This window comes from Egretta garzetta, unplaced genomic scaffold (genome assembly GCF_000687185.1).
Source record: "Egretta garzetta isolate BGI_Z169 unplaced genomic scaffold, ASM68718v1 scaffold56, whole genome shotgun sequence".
NCBI classification, from domain to species: domain Eukaryota; kingdom Metazoa; phylum Chordata; class Aves; order Pelecaniformes; family Ardeidae; genus Egretta; species Egretta garzetta.
Window position 1 is genome coordinate 9,386,360 of NW_009260182.1, and position 27,504 is coordinate 9,413,863.

At 40.7% G+C, this 27,504-nt stretch overlaps 1 protein-coding gene across 1 annotated transcript in view; it reads left to right on the forward strand.

The window, feature by feature from the left end:
* Window positions 1-27,504, forward strand: part of WDFY4 (WDFY family member 4) — a 153,321-nt gene that overhangs the window by 43,091 nt on the left and 82,726 nt on the right. The window contains exons 17-40 of the mRNA XM_035897359.1: window positions 13-220; window positions 495-571; window positions 1,246-1,464; window positions 2,488-2,672; window positions 6,307-6,538; window positions 8,869-9,020; window positions 9,578-9,689; window positions 9,803-9,993; window positions 11,619-11,771; window positions 12,223-12,296; window positions 13,110-13,271; window positions 14,968-15,059; window positions 16,079-16,178; window positions 16,991-17,196; window positions 17,808-17,977; window positions 18,528-18,653; window positions 19,132-19,293; window positions 19,408-19,605; window positions 21,097-21,214; window positions 21,775-21,932; window positions 22,335-22,573; window positions 25,062-25,171; window positions 26,085-26,276; window positions 26,841-26,980. Of these exons, the coding sequence (XP_035753252.1) occupies window positions 13-220; window positions 495-571; window positions 1,246-1,464; window positions 2,488-2,672; window positions 6,307-6,538; window positions 8,869-9,020; window positions 9,578-9,689; window positions 9,803-9,993; window positions 11,619-11,771; window positions 12,223-12,296; window positions 13,110-13,271; window positions 14,968-15,059; window positions 16,079-16,178; window positions 16,991-17,196; window positions 17,808-17,977; window positions 18,528-18,653; window positions 19,132-19,293; window positions 19,408-19,605; window positions 21,097-21,214; window positions 21,775-21,932; window positions 22,335-22,573; window positions 25,062-25,171; window positions 26,085-26,276; window positions 26,841-26,980 (3,776 nt within the window). The remainder of the gene's footprint in view (window positions 1-12; window positions 221-494; window positions 572-1,245; window positions 1,465-2,487; window positions 2,673-6,306; window positions 6,539-8,868; window positions 9,021-9,577; window positions 9,690-9,802; window positions 9,994-11,618; window positions 11,772-12,222; window positions 12,297-13,109; window positions 13,272-14,967; window positions 15,060-16,078; window positions 16,179-16,990; window positions 17,197-17,807; window positions 17,978-18,527; window positions 18,654-19,131; window positions 19,294-19,407; window positions 19,606-21,096; window positions 21,215-21,774; window positions 21,933-22,334; window positions 22,574-25,061; window positions 25,172-26,084; window positions 26,277-26,840; window positions 26,981-27,504) is intronic.

Sequence of the window (27,504 nt, forward strand, 5' to 3'; positions counted from 1 at the left end):
TTGATCTTATAGGTTCAGAAGAGGACATGGTGGATAATAAAACTGATCCTCAGCCAGTTGTGCCTGCCAGCAGCCCTCCTTGGGTGTCTAAGGGATCTGCATTGGCACTCCAGACTGCAATGAGTCTCATCTCCATGACGTCACCTCGAAATTTCCAGTTCCGCACCACTGCTTTGGCTCCATCATTTGTGGAGTTTGATATGTCCATGGAAGGATACGGGTATTGCTGCTGTTGCTTTTCTCTTTAGCTGCTCTGCAGTTTCCAAGCCCTTTCTCTGGACACAGCAAATAATCACTTCTCTCTCCATCTTAGTCAGTCCTTGTGCCCTGTCGCTGCCTTCTTTGCAGCAATGTTGCCAGCCTATTTTGTTGTTGTCTTATTGCTGATAGCCTAGACTCTGCCTTGCTACCATGATTCTGCAGTATTAAGGGACTGGTAAACTTCAGGGATGATTTTATGTTTCTGATGAATGGGTGCTTGCTTGTTTTCATAGATGTTTATACCTCCCTACCTTGGCCACTGTCATGGGACCGAGTGCAGAACAATCTGTCTCAGGAGGAATTGGCATGGGTAAGCACTTTGACTCAGCTACAGCTGCCTGAAAGTACTGACTTTCCAGCCCCACTGAAAGCATTCAACATTTGTAAGAAATGGCAGCAAATAAGCTGTGTGTTTCAATATACTTCCATCTATGTGTCCCGGTCCAGCTGTGTAAGTCAGACTGCTCACCAAAATGCAGTATCAGATGCAGCTTAGTAGTGTGATATGTTAGCATTAATGTTAGCAATACAAACTTAAAGCAGGCTGGTAAGAAAAAAGTCTTAACAAGTAAAAGTAATCAGATTTTAGGGTAATCTCCCACAGAAGGAATAGAAACTGTCACTTAATGTGATATGGGATTCTCCTGTAGATCAAAATCCTCTTGGGAAATGGCCGTACCTCTTGCTTCCTGAATGTTGTCAACCTTGAGAACTTGTTTCTGGCTCAGTACTTCTCACCTGATGAGCTCTGTGGTGTGGAGGTCTAGTAGTTATTTCTCATCAGTCAATCTTAGGTCATTTATACATGTGCACACACTCATATGTGCCATTTCTGTGATATTGAAGATAGGCGGTGAAATCTAACAGAACAGTTCTAATGTTAGTTCTTACATGGTTTGGGCTACAAATGAAACAAGAAGTGGTTTGCTTATGTCTATACAGGGAAACTAACTTCCTTGCTGCCTTTTTGTTTCCTGTCTGCAGGTGCCAGGATGTTCCCTCCCTCAAGTGGCCTGACTCTCTCCTGCTGGTTTCTGGTTAGCAAGTTTGGTTTGGCGCACAACAGTCACCCACTCCGTTTCCTCACAGTCGTGAGGCACATGTCAAGAACAGAGCAAGAATTTGTTTGCTTTTCAGTAAGCTTCTTCCCGCAGGACCGTTCTTTGGTCATTTCCACAGAAGAAGTGGAATTCCAGCCTCTCGGTAAGGCTATTCTCAGTCAAGCTGCAGTGCTGTGTCCTCTGATTATCTGGGATTTTTTCCTTAACAAGTTTCTTCTTCTTATAAGTACACAGGACATTAATGAGACTTTTTATCTTTTGGTTTTTTTTCTGGCAGCCTGTAGTGATTGTAATTCTTGGTCAGATTTCTGTTTTAAGTCTGCTGTAGGCATTGAGAATTATTTTGTGGCCTGCAATATATGATAAAACTTACAGATATTATAAGGAAAACTTTTGAATGTCAGTTATATGGTTGTGTGTCTTTGTGGGGGACTAGACTTGAACAAGCTGTTGCCTTCTTGTTCTGTGTAGCAGAAGGAAGCTTTGGAGAACTGAAGAGTTTGGGAGTGATCTAGCTACCTAATCAAACAGCTCATTTCCTCTCCTCACTTTTAGCATGTTTTCTATCATGATAACCTATTAATCTTTTTTCCTTGTTGACATTTATCCCTTTCTCCTTATTGAGTACAGTAGGTACTTCAAATGTGAAAGTGATTGAACATGGCAGAGAAGGTTGGAAATTGAGTGGAAATAATAGCTGGGATTTTTTTCATGCACAGCTGATATTGTGAGTGCTCTGATTACCTTAGATGACGTTAAAAATCCCAGCTTGCGTCTCTTTATAAAAACTACAAATTAATGTACAGAGTTTTATGAATTCACTAGGATTTTTTTGTGTTAGCTCAGTCAATATCCTGAGGGATTCTCTTAGAGAATATGCTTGCTTTGTCCTAGTTCAGTCTAGTTTTGCAGGATTGAGGCAACTAGCAGATGTTATTTGGGGGTATGGCACACTGTACGCTTGAGGGATACTGAGAGGTGTGCAGATCTCAGGTCCTGATAATAGACCATCAGGGAATGTTTAAAAGACATTGAACAGAATAGCACCAAATCACTCTATACCCATAGAGTGACATTCTTTGTGTCACATTTGATACCTGTGTTCCAGAGGCAGGGGAAAGGGAGAGAGACTTCTTGTTGAATAACCTTGTTTTTGCTGTTACAGATATCATGGAACCTGAGGGTGAGGTCCTAAATCCCTCCCTATTTCCAGGGCAAGTCCAGTTTGGCTGTGGCAAGCTGCTGGTCACTGGCCAGTGGCATCATCTCACAGTGACAGTTGCTAAGGAAGCAAAGAAGAACTGCACTGTGTCAGCTTATATAAATGGTCAAATACTTGGCTCTGCAAAGGTAAAGACTCTTCATAGAACTTGTGCCTGACATTTGCTTTTCATTGCTTTTAATTTTCATGTCCCCATGCACGTACCATGACTCCTCCGTACTAACCTGAGAGACTCAAAGCATAGTGACTCGCATACATAAGATGTGTCACTCTGCACTGTGTCTGAGTGGAGTCAGAAATCCATACAAACCAGGGTGTATTTGCGCTGCTTTTCAGAAGTATGTTATAAGCTTATACAGATGCTTTGAACTAGTTCCCCCCTACCCCCTCAGCATGGAGATAATCAGGGCAATTTTGAGTGTTTACATTAATCTGAGAATTGGGGTTACCAAGTTTGCAGGTAGCTCAGGATTATGTTGATGAAATTCAGTTGTATCCTTAGGCCAAAATTTTCTGAATTAACTAGTGGTTTTGAGGATCTCTTGGTTTATGTCCAAGATTTTAAGAAGTTGTCAACTATAAAAAGTGTGTCACGTTAAGGTGTGACCGGAGAACCCTAAACCAAAGGTGCTTTCAACCTAGGCTAAAACCTGCAAAGGTGATGAGACATGTAGGGAGCCTCCATTTTTGAAGAAAGGCCTGGAAAAGGGGAAAGGTTGCAGAAAAATAAGCTTCTGTGGCTAGCTCTTTGCAAGAATCCCAAGATGGATGGAATTTCCTCAAGCATTTTACGTGGGCTTGTTTCAAGCTGTCCTCTCCCTGTTGCACCCATTGAACAATGAGCTGATGAGTCAGTGGCCTTTTTCTCACTGGTGCTCTAAGCATTCAGGAATAGATGTTCCTCTGTGTTGGTTGTTCAGTGTGTGAGATAGCTCTTGAATTAAAATAATACTTTTTTTGAGTTAATGTAAATGAAAGAAATGTTTCACCACCGACCAGTCCACCCATCAAATCCATAGCTCTCCAATTTAGAGAGAAGGATGTTGTGGGGGACCGTGTCAAAGGCCTTGCAGAAGTCCAGATAGATGACATCCATTGGTTTCCCTCTGTCCACCGTTGATGTCACACCATCAAAAAATATAAAATAATTCTTTAAAAAAAAAATTTTTTACCTTCCGCTGCAGGCACTCCAGCACCTTGGCCATGTAGGCCTCCTGGCACGCGTAGGGCTGGAAGGGGAACTCCACCGTGACGCCGTTCAGCGTCACCCTAGACACCCTAGAACTTGTGCCTGACATTTGCTTTTCATTGCTTTTAATTTTCATGTCCCCATGCACGTACCATGACTCCTCCGTACTAACCTGAGAGACTCAAAGCATAGTGACTCGCATACATAAGATGTGTCACTCTGCACTGTGTCTGAGTGGAGTCAGAAATCCATACAAACCAGGGTGTATTTGCGCTGCTTTTCAGAAGTATGTTATAAGCTTATACAGATGCTTTGAACTAGTTCCCCCCTACCCCCTCAGCATGGAGATAATCAGGGCAATTTTGAGTGTTTACATTAATCTGAGAATTGGGGTTACCAAGTTTGCAGGTAGCTCAGGATTATGTTGATGAAATTCAGTTGTATCCTTAGGCCAAAATTTTCTGAATTAACTAGTGGTTTTGAGGATCTCTTGGTTTATGTCCAAGATTTTAAGAAGTTGTCAACTATAAAAAGTGTGTCACGTTAAGGTGTGACCGGAGAACCCTAAACCAAAGGTGCTTTCAACCTAGGCTAAAACCTGCAAAGGTGATGAGACATGTAGGGAGCCTCCATTTTTGAAGAAAGGCCTGGAAAAGGGGAAAGGTTGCAGAAAAATAAGCTTCTGTGGCTAGCTCTTTGCAAGAATCCCAAGATGGATGGAATTTCCTCAAGCATTTTACGTGGGCTTGTTTCAAGCTGTCCTCTCCCTGTTGCACCCATTGAACAATGAGCTGATGAGTCAGTGGCCTTTTTCTCACTGGTGCTCTAAGCATTCAGGAATAGATGTTCCTCTGTGTTGGTTGTTCAGTGTGTGAGATAGCTCTTGAATTAAAATAATACTTTTTTTGAGTTAATGTAAATGAAAGAAATGTTTCACTCAGGAGAAATTTGTACACTTCAATGATACCAACTCATGAGTTCACTGCAAATGTTGGTGTAGCTAGTATTTTCCCTAACATGCCATTTCTTGTGATCTTCTTGTAGCATAGGAGTCAGTTTCAGGTTGCATGAGATCACGAGAACACAATTCAAAGGCATGTGAAGGGTTCATAATCTACAGGATAAATGAAAAGAGCCCCTGGTTTATATTATCATTATCATTATGCTCCTTGTTTTGAAGCTAATCTCAAATTATTTCTGATATTTGATTTTTAGATTTTGAATGCTCCAGGCTGGCAATGTTGAAAATGCAGCCTATTTCTATTGCAGCTCTGGTTGGTGTGGTGTTTTTTGGTTTTGTTTTTTTAATAGACTCCTTTTATTAAATGAAACTTGTAACCTTGGTCTCTTCCTTCTTGTTCCTGTATTTCAAATCAATCTCAACACATGCAAAGCTCACTTGTGTGTTTTATACTTCTCTTGTAGAAGCAACCTGTTTAATTCCAAATATTCTCTTACCCATACTTGAGAAAAATGATCTGTCTTCTAAATGCCTTTTGGGACCTATATCCATTTCAGGAATGAAAATTTAATTTAATTTGCTTTCCTTCAAATGAGACTGAAAGTCATCAATAAAACTAGGCCTAAGCATTCCAATTGATTAAAGAATTCACAGCAAATGTGTTTAACATACAGTGAAACAGCTCATAATAAATAAAACAAGCTTTTAGTAAATAAAAGATAGTCCCAGTGCTGGGGTCTCTGACATGATGCAAGCCTTCATCGTTATGTGTACAGTGAAGAAAAGATAATGTAAGAAATGAGAAATGCACAAAGGTTGTTAACAGTACCAAAAGCTATTTTTGGGCAGTGGAGCTGGCGGGGGGGGGTGGGTTACTCTGTTGTATCAAGCCTAATATTTGTTTACTCAGGTATCAAGCCCTGCCTCCTAATATTGACCAGCTCTGTCTTCTACATCTCAGTAGCTGGAGATCAGTAAATTCTAGGAGTCTCTCAGTAAATTCGAGGAGTCTCTCATCCTAACAGCGAATTGTTACAGGCAGGGCTAAGCCCTGAAGTACAACACCATTTCTACCAAAAAAATTCCGACTACTTTCTATTAGAGCTGTCCACATTTAAATAAAATAATAGACTCCATTTAGGAGGCTGAATTCTTATTTTGATACCAAAATAAATGGTCCAATTTCCTAAACTACGTCACTTTCACTGAAGTGAACTGATATACGTGGAGGCTCTACACTCTTCAAAAACTTTGCTTTAAGTTGCAATCTGTAACTTGGCTTTCTGTGTTGAAAGTCTGAGTTATGAAGTTAAGAACAGGAAAAAAATTCTGGGGTCAAGGTAGAGTTTTCTTGGACAACACTTGAAATTTTGACTGTGGTTTTTTTTTTGTTTTGTTTATTTTTTTAAAAAAATAGGCTTCAACTTTCCAAAGTGCTTATGTTTGTGATACTTCTGAAAGTCCAGTTTCTGAACAGTAGTTGATAATTGTGTTGCACAGCTGACTGAGGCTTCATTGAGGAAAGAGGCAGCAGGCAGTACCTTCCAGAGACAAGGCCTTGAAGCACTCCAGGTGTATTGAGTCCCCTCAGTGAATTATTCCTCTGTTGCAGATGCAGTATCTCCAGCCCTTACCAGGTAGCTGTATTTCTATGGAACCTACTTCCTTTATTGATGTCTATGGGTACATAGCTACTCCTCGAATTTGGAAACAGAAGTCCTCCTTGACCTGGCGCCTTGGCCCAACACACTTGTTTGAAGAGGCCATCTCTCTGGAAACCATGGACATGATTAATAAGCTTGGCCCACAGTACTGTAGCAATTTCCAAGCAGTACAGCTTCAAGGTACGTGATAATTCTTATATCCATCACTATTTGTCAGGGCAATGCTCTTTTTATTCTTATAATCTGTTACTAGTATTCCAACTGTGCCTACAGCTCACTTTTAAAAGCCTGGAACTCTGCTTTACTGAGTGTTGTACAAGATTGTAGTAAGACACCATGAGGATCTTGTAATGTACTGTAAATTGGGCAGAAAAAGAAGGACAAGAATCAAGCAGCAGACAGAGCTGGAGAGTAAAAAGGAGTAACAAGTCCTGGAGGAGATGTAAGATTGCAATTTCTGTTGGACAAGCATTAATGCAGCATCTCTGCAACTTAGACATTCTGCATTTACAGTGCTACAGAAAAACATGGCAGAAAAAGAAGCATAATTTTTAATTGCAAATGCCTGCAAAATAGGAGAGAGCACAGGGGAGAGAGTGGTAGGGGAATAAGTTACATTCCATTTAATGAAGAGGCTTTTTAACTAAAGCATGCTGTTAGCTTCAATTATTAAGCAGGCAGACAAAACATTTCAGTTATTGATTTCAGTTTGTTCAACAAGTAGCACATTTACTTCTGTACTAGAGCTCAGGATGAAATGAGATGGTTGTCTTCCATTTGAAAAGAGCAGAATAATCCTACCTGGTGATGCTGCAGCCTAAAGCAAAGTGAAAAGACTGGCCGAAAGTAATCCTTGGGAATGCTGTCTATCTAGACCAGAAAAAAAAACAAAAACAAACCAAACTTCTCCAAGTCAAGCATGGGAAGGGGTTGTTGAAGGAGAAATTTCATCAAAATACAGCCCTAAACTGAAAATATTACCAATAGAAGCCAGAAGGAGGCTAACACCTCCCTATTCCATCAAAATTCCCAAAGAAACTTTTCTAATGGAAGTTTTGACTTAAAAATTTTCAGCACAAAACCCCAAAATGTTATGGTTTATTCCTGAAAATGGATTTATGACCTTGTTGTGAACAGCAGTTTGAATTGTTTCAGCAGTGTTGTGTCCCATCTCACCAGTATCTTGATGCTTCCCACTAATCAGCAGCAGCTATGCAGAGGCTTAGCCATAAGTCTGTGTTGCACTGGAAGGAAAATAGGTGACACAATCTTGGGATGTTTACTTCTAGTTAATCTTCATGTGACTTCTAGTTAATCTTCATGTGGAATATGTGCTAATTCTGTTTTCCTATAAGGGCTGTGTCACCAGCATTAGTAAACAGTTTCATAAATCAACTGTTTTCCCAGTCTATAAAATGTCAAAAATATAAGTGTGTTTTTTTTTTTTTTTTAAGAAAGGTACACATAGTTTTACCAAGTACAAGCAGGAATAGAAAATTATTTAAAGAAAAGCACATGAGAATTTCACACAATCATTAAACTACTGAACCTGGTAGTTCTTACAAGTTTCTCATATGTTGGGAGTTGGCAGCTCTGAACTTTTCACAGAATCACAGACTGGCAAGGGTTGGAAGGGACCTCAGGAGATCATCTAGTCCAACCCTCCTGCTAAAGCAGGTTCACCTAGAGCATGTTGCAGAGGACATCATCCAGACAGCTTTTGAATATCTCCAGAGAAGGAGACTCCACAACCCCCCTGGGCAGCCTGTTCCAGTGCTCTGTCACCATCAAAGTAAAGAAGTTCTTCCTCATATTCAACTGAAATCTCTTATGTCTCAGTTTGTGCCCATTGCCCCTTGTCCTGTTGCTGAACACCTCTGAGAAGAGTCTGTCTCCATCCTGATGATGTCCACCCTTGAGATATTTGTACATGTTGATGAGATCCCCTCTCAGTCTTCTCTTCTTCAGGCTAAAGAAGCCCAGCTCTCTCAGCCTTTCCTCATAGGGGAGATGCTCCAGTCCCCTAATCATCTTTGTTGCCCTTCTCTGGACTCTCTCTAGGAGTTCCTCATCTTTCTTGAACTGGGAAGCCCAGAACTGCCTCTGTCCTTTTTATTCCACATGCATCTTTACTCCTAGTACCCCTGAAAAAGCTTCTGGTATTATGGAAGGCCTCTGAAATGTTTTTTTCTGCCCAGAAAGTTTGTTAATACTGTGTGGACAGAGAGGTTTATTCTGGAATTTTCTGAGCTTCGTGAGATACTGGGGGAGGATGTAGGATCTAAAGCAGTAACCAGAGGAGACAAGCCAAGCACATGTCCTGCTGGTGTTTACTCTGGCAAGCTGCCATGGGCTGTGTTGCAAAGGGTGAGGACTTTTTTCTGATTATGGCTGGGTCAAAATCAAACTCCTTTCTAAGCCTTAGGCTCCTCCAGTTATTTTTCATCTGCCTGTCTCACATTTTGAGCATGCAAAGTTCCTTCAGAGGTTTATAGTCTCTCTTGTTTTAGGTGAGGACCAGTACAGTGAACATAATCCTACACCTCTGGTGGCAGAAGAAAAGATTTCTTTTGGAATCAATGCTATGTGCTCATATCAAACTACAATCCAAGACATAAAGAGCTCCCACAATGAAGTCGATGGACGGCTGATTGCCAAAGAGGTCACAAATTTTCCTCATTTGTCTTAAATGTATTTTCTCTTGTTTCTGATTGGTTTCCTACCGCAAAGTTTGTGTCTTTGCCTTAATTGTGTACCTTCAATGATGTGTTGTTTTGTTTTGTTTTTTTCTACCTTCTCTGCCCATTCCTAAATTCCATTTTACTCACGGTTTGTTTTCATCTGTGGAAAGGAATATGTTGGACAGTGTGAACACAATGTTAAAAGCCTTCCTTGAAACAGAACAGAAGCCAAGTTTTCAGGTCTAATGATAATTTGTTTAGTCTGTGACTTCTTAATGCCTTCACAATGACCTTTCACGTGGTTTTTTTAGCATCCTTGCCAACGCCAGGCCTATTGACATGTCAAAGTAGTGGGGTTGTGCAATATTTTAGGTAGGTGAATGGTTTGTCCGGAGAATCAAACTTGAAGAAAAAAAATGTTTTTTTATAATCTAAAAGTAATAAAACACTCTAAAGGATTAGAGTGTTTGCCTGTTACTTTTTGTCTCCCCAATACTACCACTTTTTTTTCTTAGGTTGTCTCTTTTATCTGTTTTAGATTGGAATTAATTCTCGGGACTGTTCAACTCCAATATTCCTGGCTAAGAACATTGCTGGACACCTCTCAGGACCCTTGCGGACTATTGGGTCAGTTGCTGTGGGCCAATATGGTAAATGCACTATGCCTTAATATTTCATATTTTTTAAGAGTTGAGCCTTTCTCTGTCCAGTAACAGATTTAGTCCATGTAACTTCCTGGTAGAGTAACTCTGCAATTTCCTAGGGGTAAGAGTGTTCCAGTCCTGTCCAGCAGCTACTAGCCTGAACTTCATTGGAGGCCCTGCCATTCTCTTGGGTCTCATTGCTATGGCCCGTGATGACCACACCATGTATGCAGCTGTCAAAGTCCTGAGCTCCATCCTGAACAGTAGCCCAATGAGTGAAAAACTGATGCGGCATATGGGAGGATACCAGGTAGATAGTCTTTTGTTCATTCATTCTGGGTATAGCCCTATCCCCAAACCTATCAATGGCAGTGAACCAAGCACATCCTGACCATCAGCCCTTATGGTTGGAACTTCGTAAATTATGAGATCTTTGAGAGGGGTATATAGAATAGTAACCTAAATCCTGTGCTTATAATCTCTGGGAACCTCCGTAACAGTGTATCTGCTGATGGAAAGGTGAGGACAGATGTCTCTCGGTCAGACGTGGTCTAATAATGGAAGATGTCATGCTGCCCATATTAAGATGACTACAGTCAGTAAAATCAGTGCAGAAGATTTGAATGATACATCTTTCACCTTTTACCAACACACTCCATCCCTCCCACAAGACACCACTTCTTAGGCAGGTCTGCTTCCTCCCCATGGCTCATTCAGGCTAAGATTTCTCTTTACAGACTGCACGGTGTAGGGCTGACAATGAGTTCCTATGACCCAGTCTTCACTGTGTATTAGAAATTATAGTGATATAAATAAATGCTGTCTGGATTTCAAACTATATTGCCTAGATCTGCCCTAAATACATCTTTCAAACCTGAAAGCTGTGCAGACTGAAGAGTTTGGCTGTCTCAGGCTTTGGGAGAAGCAGGGCAGATTTTAAGCACTATGTATAAAATATTGGATGAGTTAAGGCTCAAGTGTGAAGTTTCAATTTTAGTTTTGTTTACTTTACGCTGCTTAGGCTAAGCAGAGTCTTACGGAATAGAGAAAACTCTTTAACAGAGATGTTTCCAAACAAGACACCTAACAGGGCTTCATGTATGATCTATTATAAATTTTCCATTTTCTCCATTTTTGAAATGTTCACAAATAGATCTTAATTCATATTTATCATATTAAGATATTGCTTGCCCAATCGTTTCTTGTAGGTGAATGCCAGCCTTCAGATTGTGTACAAACTGTTCCTTTTGACTTTGTGCTACATAGTGTTCTTCCCACGTGACTGATCATCATGTTACAATGGAGTGGTTTTGCTCTTTGTTTGGATGTCTGAACCTTTTTTTCTTTAAACAGCTGACTAATAAAAATGTGTCTTTATGTATTTTCAAATGAGTGTCTATTCCTCCCAACCTAGTCAAAATGTAGTGGCTTTCTGAACAATCTTCTTACTCTATCAGGAATTCACTGAATAAGGAAAGATAGACTCAGTTGAGAAACTGGCAATGTTTCACACAAATGTCTTTCATTTGAAGAGGTCAACATTAATAATTTTTTTAAACTAACACCATTTGCAAGGAGCTAAGAATACATCCATGAAGAACAGTGTAGAAAACGTACTGTGGTTATTAACAATTATATTTGTATGTTGCTCTTTGTAAATTCCGTTCAACACAATATGGCATGTGTTTTGCTCCTGTTCAATGCCACAGGGTTCTCAAACTCCTTCAAAAACATATCCTTTCACTTATTGCACAAAATTTTATGCCTGGACTGAAATCTTCACTTTCTTCATGATGCTTGTATAAGATGTATGCGTGCATGACTACTGCAGCCAAGTAAACTGTGCATTTGTTTCGAATTAAAAAATAATGTTATACATTAGTTTATAAATACAGATTTATACTCAGCAGATACTTATTTTATCTTTTTTTTCAGTTACTGACCTATTTATTGAAGAGGAAAACACAGCTGTTAAACAACAGGATTTTACAGTTAATATTCTCCCTAGTGGGCACAGCTGAACTTGGCTTTGAGTCTTCAGTCATCAAGAATTGTAGTGCATTCCAGTATGTCCTCTGCAACTTCGAGGTAAAACAGTTGATGTAATTTTGTGGATTTGGCTGTGTTAAAGGTGGCTATATAGTATGAGATTTGGCTTGTTCATAGCACCTCCTGGATCCAATATTCGGGGTGGGGTGTGGTGATTCTTCCACACTGTGGCTCACCTGGGGAGGTGGTCCTGGAACAGCAGGTCCTCACTATGGCTCGCTCCGTGTCACCATGGCTCCCCATTGTGCCCCGGTGCAGTTTCTGGGGTGTTCCTGCAGATCCTGGGAGTCTGCTCCTCAGGGCTTGCTCAGGAGCAGCAACTCCTCACACCAGCAGGGGTATCCCAGTGCCTGCAGGCTGTCTTTGCAGGAAGGACTGAGAGTTTATGACATTATCCTCCCTGAACTACTTGCAATTGTTTCTCTGCCACAGATTACTGTCCCCTCAGCTTAGCAGACCACCAAAACTTCTGTTTTCCTTTGTCTTTCAGCTTTGGATGAAAGCACCAGAAAATCTTGATCTTGCTCTTTTTTCACATCTTGTGGAGATCTTTCAGTCCTCCAGGTATTCAAGCTAGTGTTTGAATTGGAAACATGTGGGATAAGCTCATCTGTAACCTGAAGCTGGAACCTTGAGGTGGATATGAAGGGGCCTTTCCTAGTTGGAATCAGTGGGGTCTAGGAGTGAATCATTCCTATGATTCTTTCAAGGCTGGAGTTAGTGATTTGATCAGCCCCTGAGATGACTGTGGGGCCAAACTGGGAAAAGCTATCTGGCAGCCTGGTTCACGTGGAACCACTGCTGTACAATGAAATTTTAAATGCCTGCTGAGGAGGGGAAATTATGAAATAATAAAAAAATAAGTGAAGTTGTATTTCAAACCAAAACACAACCCAGGATGACTTTTCTATAACAATATACTTTCTTAATTGGCTGTACTATAGTTAAAAGTATCTGAGGAGATACAGTTTGGCAGAGGGGCTGAGTAGACCAGGATGCTAGATTCCTTCTTTTTGGTACCAGAAATCTCTATGAAGAGCTGTCTGGTGTCCCTTGCTGAGTTTTACAAGAAGAGCATTTATTACCACCAGCTCACTCCTTGAAAATTCAATAGTGTTTTCTTTGAACTCGTTGAAATGCAGCAGTTTCCAGGGGAGGGGGCAGATGGGAAGGGTAGAGAACACACAAAGAAGTCTTCAGATCTCCATTGCTGACATATATTCAATTTGTCTGACAGTGTTTGAAATGTTGCCAAGGCAACATTAGAAGCCAAAGGTGCAAAGTATCAGTGCAACCTGAGAATCCTTTTAGCTGAAACCCATCAAATTTGGTTCTTTCCAGTAAAAGCTTTTAATCGTCCCTGTGCTTTTTTTACAGAGATGGATGTCAGAATGCTGCAGTTGCCTACCAGGTGCAAATGGTGCCCAAGCTCATTTTCCTCTTCAATGATCCTGAAATCAGTAACTCCAGGATCACTGTAGCCTGCACTATTCTCTCCCATCTGTTGCAAGGATACTTTAACACAAGGGATGTTCTCAGGTAACCTTCAAGTTAGCTTTTTGTCAGTCTGTAGATGAACTATACGTATTCCTGCCAGTGTTGGAGAGAGCTCTATAGTAGAACTTCCCTCACCTCATCTTTGGTAGGAGCCCCCAGATCTTTGGCAATTGCAGGTTTTCCACTGATGAAAAACTCTTTCATGCCTTCAAAACAGAGTTCAGTCCAACCTTATATTTATGTGAGGATGGGTTGGGTGATGACCCTTACAATGATAGCACAAACAGTTCTGCTGCTATGACTGGGACTACTCAAACTCTATACTTAGTATTTGGTTTCATTAAAGCCTGGCCCTAAAGTACTGCAATTGCTATTAGTATTGCAGCTTGGCCCTAGTCAACTACGTACCTAATCCTGTTGGCTTATATCCCAGTAGCTATCCTTTTTGTTCTTGAATTTCAATCAGCTAACATGTTAGTCAGGATTTCATGAAGCAAAGAATTTAAATACTTGTTTGCTTTCCACAGAATGTAAATACTGCTCCATTTTATATTCCCAGCCTAATTGCATCTGCTTGTAGCCTGTGAACTGAGGAAGGCCCAGAGAGTGCTGTCTACAGCCACCTAACTCCAGGGAGAGGCATGGCACGGATAACAACTCTGTTTTTAAAGCTATTTGTCCAAATAAAAAATAGAAACAGAGTTGCATGTTGAATCTGTGGTCTCTGCAGTCAGCCTTTAGCTCTGTCGAAGAGTATGAGCACCTCAAGTAGTTACTGTGGAGTAAGCTAGTATGTGAACTTATGCTTGCCATCCATTTTGTGCTGTTACCTGTATATATGTTCCTACCCTGGGTGGGCTTGTATGAGTTAGCCTATTCTTTTTTCATACAGGTGTGAGTAGTGGATTTAGTATATCAAATTTGCCATGTGGCAAGGAGTCTGGAGAGCATTTTTCTTAAAATACCATTATTTGTTTTTCCATGGGAATTTGGTTGTCAGGCCGATGAGTGCTGAGTGAGTAGATAAAGACAGTCCCTATACTTCCAGTTCCAGGAGAGCAGACTATAGCAGGCTCTCAGCAGCACTGAAAGGTGCTGGGGTTTCTGCTGGTCACAGGCTTTTTACGCATCTAATGGGAATTGCTGTGTGGACCGTTCCTGCAGAACAAGTGGTGTTCTGTCCCTTAAGAAATGCCCTTCTTGTGGACAGGAGGAGGTTATGCACTTCCACTAAGTGTGTGTGCCACATTAATCTACTTATCCTTAGCAGCAGGTAATGTGTTAAAGCAAACTACAGGTGAAAAGAGATTGCCACTCCTCCTCCCTGAGTAGCTATAGAGGTTTCTCTGCTCTCCTCTATATGCTTGGGAACCAAGTGGTGATAACAGTGATATCTGAATGCCACAGGGAGTTCAGAAACTTTGGTATGAACAGAGTGCTTAATTCAGCATTGCTTTTCTTCTGGTGAAAGACCTTTAAAATCAAGAGATAAAGAGAAAAATGTTTCCATAGTAGAATAGATATCGCTTGCATTTGTATATGTCCTTTTTATTTGCTTCCTAGTTTATGAACTTCTGCATTCCTATTTCAACCCTATTTCTGCAGCCATTAGAATTTCCAATGGTTGTCGTTAAGAGTCATCATTAATGAGTATTGAGATTTGTATGTAATCTCAAGGTAATTAAGTGAATGTCTGTTTTTTCTGCTGACAAACACTGGTTCCCCCTTTCTCTGCAAGGATTGGATTGTTCCTTGTTTACACTTTGAAACCTTCTTCTGTGGATGAAAATCAGATTTGCCTGGATGATGTGACTGAGATGCCCGACGGAGGTGAGGAGTTACCTTTGGTGTATGTGTATGTAGATAGCTGAAGTACTTCCCTTCTTCCCCAGGGCATGATGAACCCTAAATGCAACATAGTGCTTCTGCCTCCAGTGGCAGGAAGAGACACTATTCACATTACTTCATTTGGAAAGGGACAGGCTGCATTGAGTTGACATGAGATTGTGGGGAAAACCTACATTGCTGCAAAGGCATGATGTGAAGAATAGTGAAGTGACAGTCACTGTGTATATATCCAGGAAGGCCTGACCTACAACAAGATCCTCCTCCTGCTAATAGAGTTCCCCTTTTGTCCTCTCTCTGCTAATAAGCCAGCAGTACTTTGGCTGCATTGTCCAGAGCCTACACAATATTGGATTTCACAGATATATACCGAGATGAAGGCCATTAAATTGAAATTGCCACAAAACTAATGTATTGGACTGTTACAAGGAATAAAATTTCACTTGGGGTCATGGATTTTCTGTGTACGCTTTGCTATACTTACAGTTGTAGCAAATAATAACATGTAGCTCTGCACCTTCTAAAGTATCTGTGTATTTGTCAACTCTGTGTACAGGAACTTCCAGTCAGCTGGCGCTTTCATTGTGGTCTTTCAGTTGAGACTATATTGGTTATTGCACCTCTAAACAATATATTATATTGAGGAGTCTTTAATAACTGTCGTTTACATATATAGACATCACAGCTACAAGTCAGATTGCCCGTTTACATTTTCCTCTCTAGTTAACCTGAGATTTCTTCCTGTGGATTATTATTCAACATGTAGCCTGGATGAGTTTTAAGTAACTCTAAAGACAGGACTTTGACAATGTAAGCACTGGTTGTTTCTGATGTTAGCAGGAATTCTTATGTCTAAAATCTGATGTCCACATCTTTTTACTCTACAAAAGACTGATATAAGTACTTTCATTGGACTAACCTGGTGCAAACAAGGTTGTTCATCAAAGCAATGGAACATGTGTTTTGTCTCTTCATTACTCTTTATTACTTTCTGATATTTGTAGCCTTAAGCCAAACATCTGGAAAGACAATCTGGCTTCGAAATCAGTTACTGAAGATGCTGTTAGAAGTAATGCACTCAGACAAACTTCATCTGTCCTCTGAGTAAGTAGAAACAATTTAGGAAGGTGTGGGTAAGTGTCTCTGTCTTCTAGATTTCCTCTTTACCTGGTGTTTGACTAGAACTAAACCCACTGATAATATTTGAGTCTCAACAAAATAGTAAGTAAGAGCAGACTGGATTCAGAGGCTTCTTTTGTTTATTCAGTGATTTATCTGGCATTCACACAGATGTGTGATCAGATCACACATCTGATCCCCATTTTGAAAAAAGTTTAATGTTTTCAGGAAATGTCTCAAAGGAGGAACTTGGATATTGGTGTTTCTTCTGCCTTGCAAGGGTTGCAGAAATCCCAGCTGTCTTTGAAAAGCAGTTCAGTCATTACTTCCACCCCTCTATCGTAACCATGAACATGCAGTTACTATAGTTCTACCTTGTATAACTGAAAGGTAGAGTTCATAGTGCTGGCTGCTGTAACTGTGTTTCTATTAGATAACATAACTTGGATTTCAAAATTTAAACTGGAATTTTGAATTTCAAAGGTTGAAAGATCTAGTCGGTGATGTAGTTTACCTCTTATTGATGCATGCTCTCAGAAGGAGCTTCATGTTAACAAGCTTTTTTGTCTGATGGTAATATAAGGTTGGATCTAATGGGAATTAAGTGGCTTGAACTGTGTGGATTATTCTGTTAAATCTTTGTAATTCTGTGTTGTGGCAAACCTTTAATCAGATTTTTTTCTAGAGAAACTTGAGCTTCTAAAACACTTAAAGATAATTTAAAAAAAAAAAAAAATCTCCTTTCTGTCTTTCACCATGTCTCCTTTCATGTGCTTTCATTTCCCTATTTGTCCTAGGGAACAAGAAGAGACATTTTTTGCCCTGGGGCCAGACTGGTTTCTGCTGTTCACACAGAGCTACCTGCACTCTAGCACGGTTGTGCTAGGACTCAAGCTACTTATGTGCTTCCTCCACAATCGTTTGCTTCTGAACAAATTCAAGGAGGGGATAGTGGCTGGGCGCTGGCTGGAAAACAGCTCTGTGGGCTTGGGTATTCTAATGGGTACGTGTTGGTTTAATGCTCCCAAAACAATCCCTCGATCCAGCGCAGGGATAGGAGATCACTGAAGTAGGTAATAGGAGAATTCCCACTGATCTCAGTAGACCAAGAGTTGATATTACTTGCTAGGGCAAGCTTGTCCTAGTACTTCAGCTTTTCTGTGCTGAAGAGTGGAAAGCATTGTTTCTCCCTTGCATGATAGTTGGCATTTCTGATTAGCAGTTGCAGGGAGACAGGCCTTTTTGTCTTGCTTAAAAACAGGCTAGTTAATAAACCTGTGAGGTGTTCAGATGTCAGCTTGTACCCTGAAACCTTTTGTTTCTTTAAGATCTGTTCAGCTTGCTTTTTGATAACTAGACCTGTGGTTCTGAGAAAGGGAAGAGAAAGGAAGAATAAGTCAGGGACAATCTCCTATAACAAAAGTGATAGTGGGAAAAATTTTTATTTGTTAGTCTGAAGAAATTTTGTGAACTGTTGATATTGCAGACTAGCAGAGTAGTGAGTGGCCTGGGATACAGACAAGTGACAGTAAGGTTGGGTCAGTAATCCTTCCTCTGATATGGCATTCATTTTTACACTTCCTCAGAATGTTTTTCTTTTCTTTCCCTTTAAAGATAATTTAAAAACTCATCCTCCAGTGCCTGACAATGGTTCCTTCTTGATTTTTGGGTTTTCTGTGTTGCAAAGATGTTTGACTGATCATGTCCACGTCCCTGAGGTCTACTTGCTTGTGGCAGGGCTGCTTCTGGCAACTCCACAGTCTGAACCACCTGAAGTAGCCAAGGTATGAAAAAAAAATAGCAAACAAGCACAAAGCTGCTATTGCTTTACTACTTTGGCATTTTGCGGCCTTTTCTGTGAGAGGTTTGTCAGGCAAGTTAACCCTACTTGGTGTTAGTGATAGCTAAAATTAGTCTTTCATACTTTAAAAATAAAGTAAGTTGACTTTAATTTAAGGAAATTTTTGTTCGCAATAAAGTTGTTCATGCTGGTGTTAAATGCCATATAACTACTGCACTTTAGAAGGTAAGTCAGATTAGCTTCCCTGTCCTTACATTGTCATGACTCATTACAGTCTCAGAATTAGTGGATTTGGGTACTTTCTCCCACTGTCCTGAGAAGCCATAGGACATTTTTGCCTTGACAGTGCCAAGGATAACTTTCAGAAGAGGAACATCCATTAGTGCTATCCTGGGGAAACATGTTTAATAGGATAGGGAGCAACTGCTGGAGGTTTATATGTTTTGGGTTTTTTTTCTGATGTAGAGAGAGCAGGCGTTGTTCTTGGTATATCATCAATAATGTGATGTGAAATGTGTCTCCTCCTGTTGTAGAAAGATCTTGAGTCTATGTTGCAGTGGATCTTGCAGCACCACCTTACAGAGAATGTCCTCAAAATTGGGTTGTGTGCAGAGGCAGCTGCTTTACTACTGGAAATGGTTAGAGTCACTGTGGACAAGGTAAGCATTTTTGTTGCAAGGACAGTGCAGTGTGAATAACAGAATAAACTGTCTGAGAGTGTCAGATGTCATGGCAGTCTTCACCTGTAACCCCTAGCTTTCCTCTGCCCTCACAAGGCAATACTGAGCATAATAGCGAGCAGGGACTTCAAGGTGTCAACACATAACAGCTGTTGGCTTGGTTATGTTACATAGCAGATGATGTGACAGGCTCACGTTTAAGAACTTCTGAACACAGAGATGGATCTTACCTGCAGCGTTACCCCTTTTGTTTGTTCTTGATGAAGATATGCCACCTTTCTGATTGGGTATATCTTCAATATACAAGCTGGTAGTTGGCTGCTTGTGCCTTGCATGACTTCTCTGTGGCCATGTTGTGTTTGCTTAGTTGTTTAGGAATACCTAGAGAGGAGCAAAGATAAGTTTATATGAGCGAGAGAATGCTGCCTTGACTAGATGCACATTTGTCTGTGTTCAGCCTATTGCAGATGCAGAAGCCTCCTGGGAGATTGCCTATCCAGGGAATGTTATCCAGTTTCTGTGCTTGATCTATCACTGTTATGCTCAGGACCCTGTATGGCACTGTCCTGACTTCCTGAAAACTTTGGCTATGGTTGCTTTCTATTCTGGACCACCCAAGGTATGTGCAACTGAGCCAGCATAAGCCCTTCAGATGAGAGATGGCTTGCTAGGAGGAAAAATAAATTTAAAGGGAAGATTACAAATTAAAATGCATTGCTGTTTGCTTCCACAGGGAGGCTTTGAAGGCCTTTTGTCTCCTGATGGTCCAGCCATTGCTGAAGGGAAAGGCTGTGTTGATCCCTCCTCTCTCCCGCTCCTACCACACCCTGCCAAGAAACAAGTGTGGGATTTTGTGCGAGTCCTCCTGATGGACAGTCTTCTCAACATCCCAGCAAACAAACAAGGACATCCACTTGAGCTGCTTCTTGAGGTCTCTCTTGTAGTCATCAGGCTTTGCTGCTCTGCCTTGCACTGGGGGTGGAAGGACAGGAGGTATCCTGCTAGTGGCCTACTGAAAAAAGTGCTAACAGTGATTGAGAGGTGTATTTAGTTAGCATTGTCAACAGTCTAGGATAAGGATGGGATCACAGCTCTTAAAGAGCATGCACTACTTCCTGGCAGATCTGGACAGCCTACTTAGTGGAATGGAATTCCTACCTTTTCAGCAAGGAAGAAAGCCTTTTCTGCCTGCTCTGCATTCGCGTGAACTAAGCAAATGCTGCCACTAGACAACAACAAAGGCATTTCTCAGGCAACATTTAACATTGAAGTAAGGCATGAAAAAGTTTCTCTTTTCTTTAGTAATACCTGTTTGTCATTAGAACAGCCCTTGTATTTGTTTAGAAAAGATGATTTCACATGGAGCATTCCTGTGTACTGATTTGAGACAACAGTTTCTCTTCAGTACTCAAACAAAAAAACAACTGTCTCCACTTTTAGGACAGATTAATACAAGCTGTAACAGCTGAGTCTGGATTATGGATTTCAACTACTCAAAGCACTGGAAAGAGAATAGTCTGAAGAAAGGGAAAATGGAAAATTTATTCTTTGTTTCCAATTTGTCAATAGTCCAGGTGTCCCAGATGTGACTTCTGATGTAGACTTAGCTTAGTAATACAACTAGTAACGCACATAAGCTTGATTGCAATTGTCATGAGTTAAATAGTCTTGGGGAGTAGCAGTTCCCTAAAACTATACAATAACATCTCAAGGCTTGGTACAGTTTAAAGTAGAGGATTATCTGAATCCTGAGCCTGTTAAATGGAGCTAAAATTCCCTGAGGGCAAGATCTCTTGGGGACCACCTGTGAACCTAAGTTCTGTCCCTGTGCAAAACCTTCGCACCTTTGTGCACCTTCGGTGTGCAGAGGGCAACTGTGCTGGCTATCAGCTAGGCAGTGTAGGTCTATGTAAGATTTCCTGGTTTTCCAGCTAGGGTATGAGGTTCTGCCATCTCATCTGCTGCCCAGTAACTGTCCACACATGCACTCTTGCTGAACCCTGTGTGAAAGGTGCCTTGTTGCCTTTGCATGGAAGAGTACAACAGATTTCTGCATTGATGTGTTACTGTGGATTAGCTGTCACAGATAACGTCTCAGCTTGCAGCAGCTGTTTCATATGTCCACACCAAGGCTGCAAGTGAGGTGTAGTTGTCCTTGCTCTTTCTGTGCTGTTTTTCTCTTCCTAACACGATGCCTAGGTGTTTAAGGGAAATGTTGAGCACTTTGAATTATCTCACATACTGAGTGTCTCTTGGAATTTCTACTCACTTTGAGCAAAACTTTTAGTGAATCTGAATGTTTGACAGGCATAATCTGCCAAAGGAAAAATCAATAGTTTTTGAATAAAGGCTGAAAGTGAATTTGAGTCTGATTTCTTGGCTGTTTTCCTGCTGTACTAATATGTACACGGTCACTATATAGGCTTCTCCAGACGATGCCACCAGTGAGCAGAAGAGACATTTTCAGACAAAAGTTTTACTGTCTGCTATGGATGTCTTCCATGTTACCAGTCAAGGCGAGGGGAAAACAAGACCAAGAGGTGAGTGGCAAGAATCAGATCATTAGCTAGCTGGTATTTAGCATGTAGCTGTAATTGCTAGAAAGGTTTGGAAACAGTAGCTAGAAGGACAGTCTAGCTCAGCAGGCTGGACTGTCCATTCACTCCTGCTGTGGGCCAGTTTGCATAAATTACTGTAGTTTTGCCCTTTTTCTGGGGAGCCTCTTCACTTTTTTTTTTCTTTCTTTTTGAGAACAGATTCTAAACATTAAAAAGGAAGTACTTAGAAAGAAATCTAGGTTTATCCTTGAGTGCTTCTGGGAACAACCCTGCTAACTTAGTCATTGCTGTTGTCCTTTCAGAGCCATTAGTTGGACCAGTTGCTATTTTAGTGAGGTTGGTTCTGTCCTTAGGATGGAACCATTATTTCCAGTCTGAGTAAGGTATTTCTGCTAGATGTAGAGTTTTCTTAGATATGTTCTAACTCTGAGACATTATGGCATGAGATTGTTCCTTCCAGCTCTGGTAAGCTCACATCTCACTTTTTTTTTTTTGCATTTCAGCTTGTTTTGGAATAATCAATTCTTTTGTATCCTCTGCAGGCAGCAGTGATCCTCATGGCACTTCAGAATCAACTGCACCTGTATCCATGATGAACATTCCTTATTGTGCTCAGAAGCTGGTTGAGAAACTGAACAGCAGAATGTTTGCTGCTGACCCCAAGCAAATCCTGACCTTCACTGCCAAACAGATTATGGTGGTGAGTCCCATGACATTTTTTCCAACTGTTATCGACATGTAATGTGCTCTGTTTCACACTGAGGTTGTGATACCACGATTCTTAAGAAGATGGCTGTGATCCATTTGGTGATTATTCCTGTTTTCTTGCATGAGCATATAATGGCTCTAAATGACAATCAGAGCTAGATGGTCCAGTGTAAAGAAGGGATAGCCGCTGTCTGTTGGCTATGTATGTGTTAATCTCCACAGTTCTGGGGACTTCAGCAGAAATACAGGAAAATTCAATTTGTATCTAACAGGCAGATCAGGGGAATTGTGCTGAAAAAGTTTACAACAGCTTAAGTGAAGTGAGAGCTGTGGATCCTTTGTGGAGAGGGTTCTTTGAGCAAGTCAAGTACTCTGCTGTTTTGTGTTTTCACAGGTTTTAGAAAGCTCCGTTTCTCAGAAGGAAGTTCTCCTCAGTGCCCTGTACAGCTGTCTAAACAGAGCCATCCTATACTGCCTATCCAGACCACAACAATCGCTGTCTGAACAGTTTAATGTCCTGAATACTCTCTATGTCCTGCAGGAACAGTGGGACGTTATTTTTGCAACTTACAACTCAAATAATAATTTCATCATCTGCCTAATGTACTGCCTTTGCCAGCTGAATTCGGGCAGGTACAAATGTTCATCTCGGTATAGTGTTTGTTTACATCTCTGTGCTGTTATTGATGGGAGAGGGTGCAGAGGGGGAGATTTCACAAAACTTAGGCAATAATCATTTTGGGGAATGTCTAGAAGCTGATATTGAGCTTGATTCAGCTAGACTAAGGACTTTGCATGTAGTATATGTACTGTATCCTAGCAAGCATTTGACCCATTGAGCTCAGTGCTCTGGGGGCTTAAAGTACCATTCTGCTTTAAATAGGGCAAACTTTCTGCTCTGATTTGGTGTCTGAAGTGGCAGAGTAAGGCCATTTGGGGAAAGATGATCATTTTCCGCATACACTTAAAAAAAGAAAAACAGCAACAGAAATATTTTGATGTAATTTTTTATAATTTAATTTGGAGGAGAAGGTTATTAATGTGCTCAGTATTCTGGAGGCAATGGTTTGTCTTTTAGCAAGAAAGTGGCAGAGAGAAACTGTCCTTCAATCAGAAGGCTATTTTCTCCTTGAAACACTAGCAAGCAGAAAATTTCCTACCACCTCTCTTGCTCGGAGACAGGCTAGTATGTGTGTTTGTGGGTATAATAAGCAAGGCACAGTGGATGGTACCGTAATGTTTAATTCCATTTTTTTCATTTTGAAAAGGGTGTTTCATTTCAGACACCAAGACAAGCTTGCAATGTTTGTCTAAGCAGAACCCTTAAATTTGCACATAGTTTTAATTGCTACTCTTTATTAAGCAAAACATCTGTGTGTATCTGTTTTACTCATCCAGCATTTCCAGCAGCTTACTCACTTCGGAGTAGTAACTGCAGTTAACAAGCTTGAACTGATTTCAGTGGAGTTGGCTCACAAGCCTATCGTTAAAATGAGAATCTGGAAATCTTCCTGGGATGTGGGCTAGAATCACTCCACAGGCATGCAGGTGGCTGTTCTTGGAGACATCTAGATGGACTAATTCAGGGAGATGGTTTTTCTGATCCAGCATCTATTCATCTGTGGGTGCATTTAAAACATATATAAAACTGTACATGGATCTTGTGAACCTTTCTGTTAGGGTTATTCTTACTTGGATCTGAGCTGCAAAGTCCTAGTTGTATTGAAGCTGGGAGTTTTGTCATTGATTTGGATAAGGCTAGAACATCCATACCCACTCTGTTTGCTATTCTTACAGGTGATACATCAGAGGTACTCTTGCAAATGTAAGCTGGGGAGTTATTTTGGACAACTCTGTTTTGTCAAAAGAAGCAAATATTGGCTAATGCTTTAATTGACTAGTGCTTTATTCACTATAATGAAGTTTGTTGTTTCAATGAAAACCTTCTGTGCTGCTTAGATGGTCTGAATTGAATCTATTAATACAGTATCACATCAGAAATGATCTGCACTTCCTGAGGTCTTTTCTTGATTGTTCTTATTCCAGTCAGATAATAATTTCTAGACCAGAACTGTTGAGGTGGGGTAAGCAAGTATGTAGCAAGAACATAAACATTAAAAGAAAAAAAAAATTACAGAAGTGTTGGTGTTATCAAAAAGCCAAACATAACAGATCCAGGGAATCAGAATTGTGGTATTTAAAAGAAAATCAGAAATAAAAATGGCAGCTTTCCATACCCAAGAATTTGATACTCCCATGCAATAGTGCCTGTTTAAAATTGAAAGAACAGAGTATGTTATTAGTGGCTATGTATAATATATATATTATTGACAGCACTTCTGTGACCAAGTGTATGTTGTCTGGATGCCTTAACTAAGCCTGTTGCATTTATTGTAAGTATTACTGCTGTGCTGAAATTCCTGGTGTCTTTTACCTCCTGACTGCTAAATTATCTGACACACACCCTGCACATTCCCCCAAAGTGGCACTAACTCTTTTTGGTTATGGTGATGTTCTCAATTAATAACTGTCTACATGACACTAACTTCATGGTGCTAAAGTCTGCAGCTTTTTTGTGCTGAGTGCTTTATAAATGGAATGAACAATCGTTGATGCAAAGAACATAGTCTAAGTAAGCAGTTCAGGTGTAGGATATGACAAGACAGTGTTTCCCACATAACGGAAGATACCTCTAGCGAAGAAATTCAGAGCAAAGGGATGGCATAGAAGATGCTCAGGGGAGATGCAAGACAGAGGGATGCAGTCTGGCTAAACCAGTATAGCCCTGTGTTCTAGCTAATTGAGATGAATAGTAGATACAATTGCACTAAGAAGTGCAGGGGTAAGGCATGTACAACAGAGTGATCCTTACAACCTTGATGAATGCTTTGACTTCGAAAACCAGATTAGCAGTGGTTTAGTTCCCACTCCCTGTAAATTCTTCAGGATCATGTGATCGGTGTAAGCCCTTGAGCCTGGGAATACGGGTCTACTAAATTAATTGAGTAGGAGGGGATGTGTAGAAAAACCTTTAGCTTTTTCACTGTCCTTAGTTTGTTCCAAGTCTGAGTGCCTCATGTGCCCTTTTTTTTTCTTTTTTTTTTTTTTTTTTTTGTCACAGCTCTCCAGAAGGTTTTGGGGTGGATGCAAAGCCAAAGTTGGCTTCTCATCACCAAATTTTCCTTGCACCCAGTGAAGAGGAAAAGGGCAGCCTGCCTACTCCAGATGATGGTAATTTATGGCACATGTTGCCTTGGGCTTACAGAACAGAAAATTTCCTGGCCTAAACAGTTACCAGAGCAGCTTGTGCAAGTGCTACTTAATTACCTCTTTGGTGTATAAACACTGCAAGCACAGCATAGAGAAAGGAAGGTTGTGCTAAAATGACTTCTGTTTGCATGATACGTTTTTATTCAAAATTCACCCCCCACATCCTCAGGAGTAATGGATAACAGTTTGGAGATCTTTTCCCCATGTTGTGGCCAGTATCAGTGCCCAGCTAGATACTATTTTAGCTCTATTTATTTTTTTCGAGACCTATACAGATCTTGTGTCTGTTTTGATCTTTTAAGAGAAGCGCTAGAAAAAATTTTGCTCAGGATTCATTGTGGGGGTGTCATCTGTACCCTACATCAGAGTGATGCTTCCTTCTCCTCACTTGTCCTCTCTTTATATGTATATTGGCTTGGATATGTTGAAACCAAATAAGTCTGATTTTCAGGGAAATACAGCAAAACAGCTCAGCACTTCCTTGTACAGCATCCTGTTGCTGTGCCAAATCGTTTCATGACTTGGTTACCTTCCCCCACTCTCTCTAATGATGGTTGGCAACAGGATGCTTTAGCACTCTGTATATGATAATAAGATCATCAAAATTCTGATGAGGTGGTTTTCCAAGACAGAATCATCTGTCACTCCTACTTGTTTCTTTCAAGGAGTTGAAATATAATAAAGTAAATGTCCTGCTGTTTTCTGTATTAAACTATCTAGTCTGCCTTAGAACCTATGGAGGTAGTAGACAAAATGGAGTAACTGCACTGACTCCAGCAGTTACTCTGGATTGGTGCTGTTCCAGATGAGATGTTTTTGCTTGGCTTGTTACACAGAAAATGATTCTTCATTTGTAGTTTCTTTTGTTTCCTAGTCCATCAGGAGATTCTGAGAACAGTAGAAATCATCTGGAAGCAGCTCATTTCTCAGAGGCGGCAGGCTCTGGAGGACACTTACAAGATGGATCTTTCTGTAAAAGGAAATGACAAAGAAAGGGACATGAAGATAATGGAGATCACTCCTTTATGGGAAGAAATTATGACAAAAGCTTGGCAACACTTGATAGGTCTCTGTTCTTTTATGGAACACTCATTGTAGTGAGCAAAGACATTGCAGTAAATGTAGTGCTTAATGGAAAGCTGCTGATTCCTTGGTTATGCCCTTCCTCTGGATATCACTTGATAGATAAAGCAGATTCTCAGTTTCTCTTATCCAGGATTGTAATTGCTTTGTGTCATGCCCAAGCCCTTCTGTAATCATCTGGTGATGTTGTAGAGCTTGTGCTGTACTGCAAGAAAGAGAAATCTCCTTAGACAATTGTATCCCATCAGAGAATTTAAAAGGGAGGATATTTGGGTGAAGAATGGCACCCCAATGTGTGTAGTGCTGCAGGGATTCAAATTTCATGTCTGTATAATGACACTGGTCTATGGCAGACCTCTGTGAGGCTTTTAAATAAAGACTTGAGAAGTACATGTTAATTCAATGCTCCTTTTACAAATAGAAGGACAAGCCAGCTGGAGTGAGGCACTGCCATGTTGTTGTCTTGTGTAACATGGATACAAACCCTCTACCTTCCCACAGGCTTAACTTCAACTGTTACAAGCTTTTTTTCTGTTCTGGCCCACAGCCTCTGAAAAGAAGATTCTCCACAATAAAGCAGGGCCAGGCCTGTCACAGAGCAAGCACAATTCCTGGAGTGAAAGCCTCTCTTCAGCTATTAGGTTGATGCCTGGCCGAAACACAAAGGAAATGACGTGCAAATCTGAGGTAACTCCTGCTTTTTGTCTTTTCTGGCTCTGTCAACAGCTCTGCCTTTGTTGTTCTGGAGAGTTTGTCTGGACTTGGGAGGCTTCTGAGTATGTCTGACATGTTCCATTGTAAACTAGACACCTATTGCAGCTAAGGTTCTTTTTCTAGACTGTTAGAAATAATCATTGATCTGAAGAACTTTGGTTGGTAGCCTTAACATAGAATCATAGAATCATTTAGGTTGGAAAAGACCGTCAAGATCATCAAGTCCGGCTATTACTTTCTCCATGAGGCCTAATTACTGCACTTTAAAGGAAAAACCTAAGCAACCTGTGTGTGCACGTGCTCACAGGGCTTTGCTGGGCTTGCTGTTTCTTTTGACTTACATCATTTTGTAAACCTTGTCCTTCAGACACTGAATTAGTAGAAAGGATTAGCACTGTCCTTTAATTTTCTTCTCAACATGAAGTATTAAAGGTCTAAATTTTAGTTTAGCCTTGAGACCTAAGGAGATAAGTACTTACAGAAACCGGGGGGGGTTG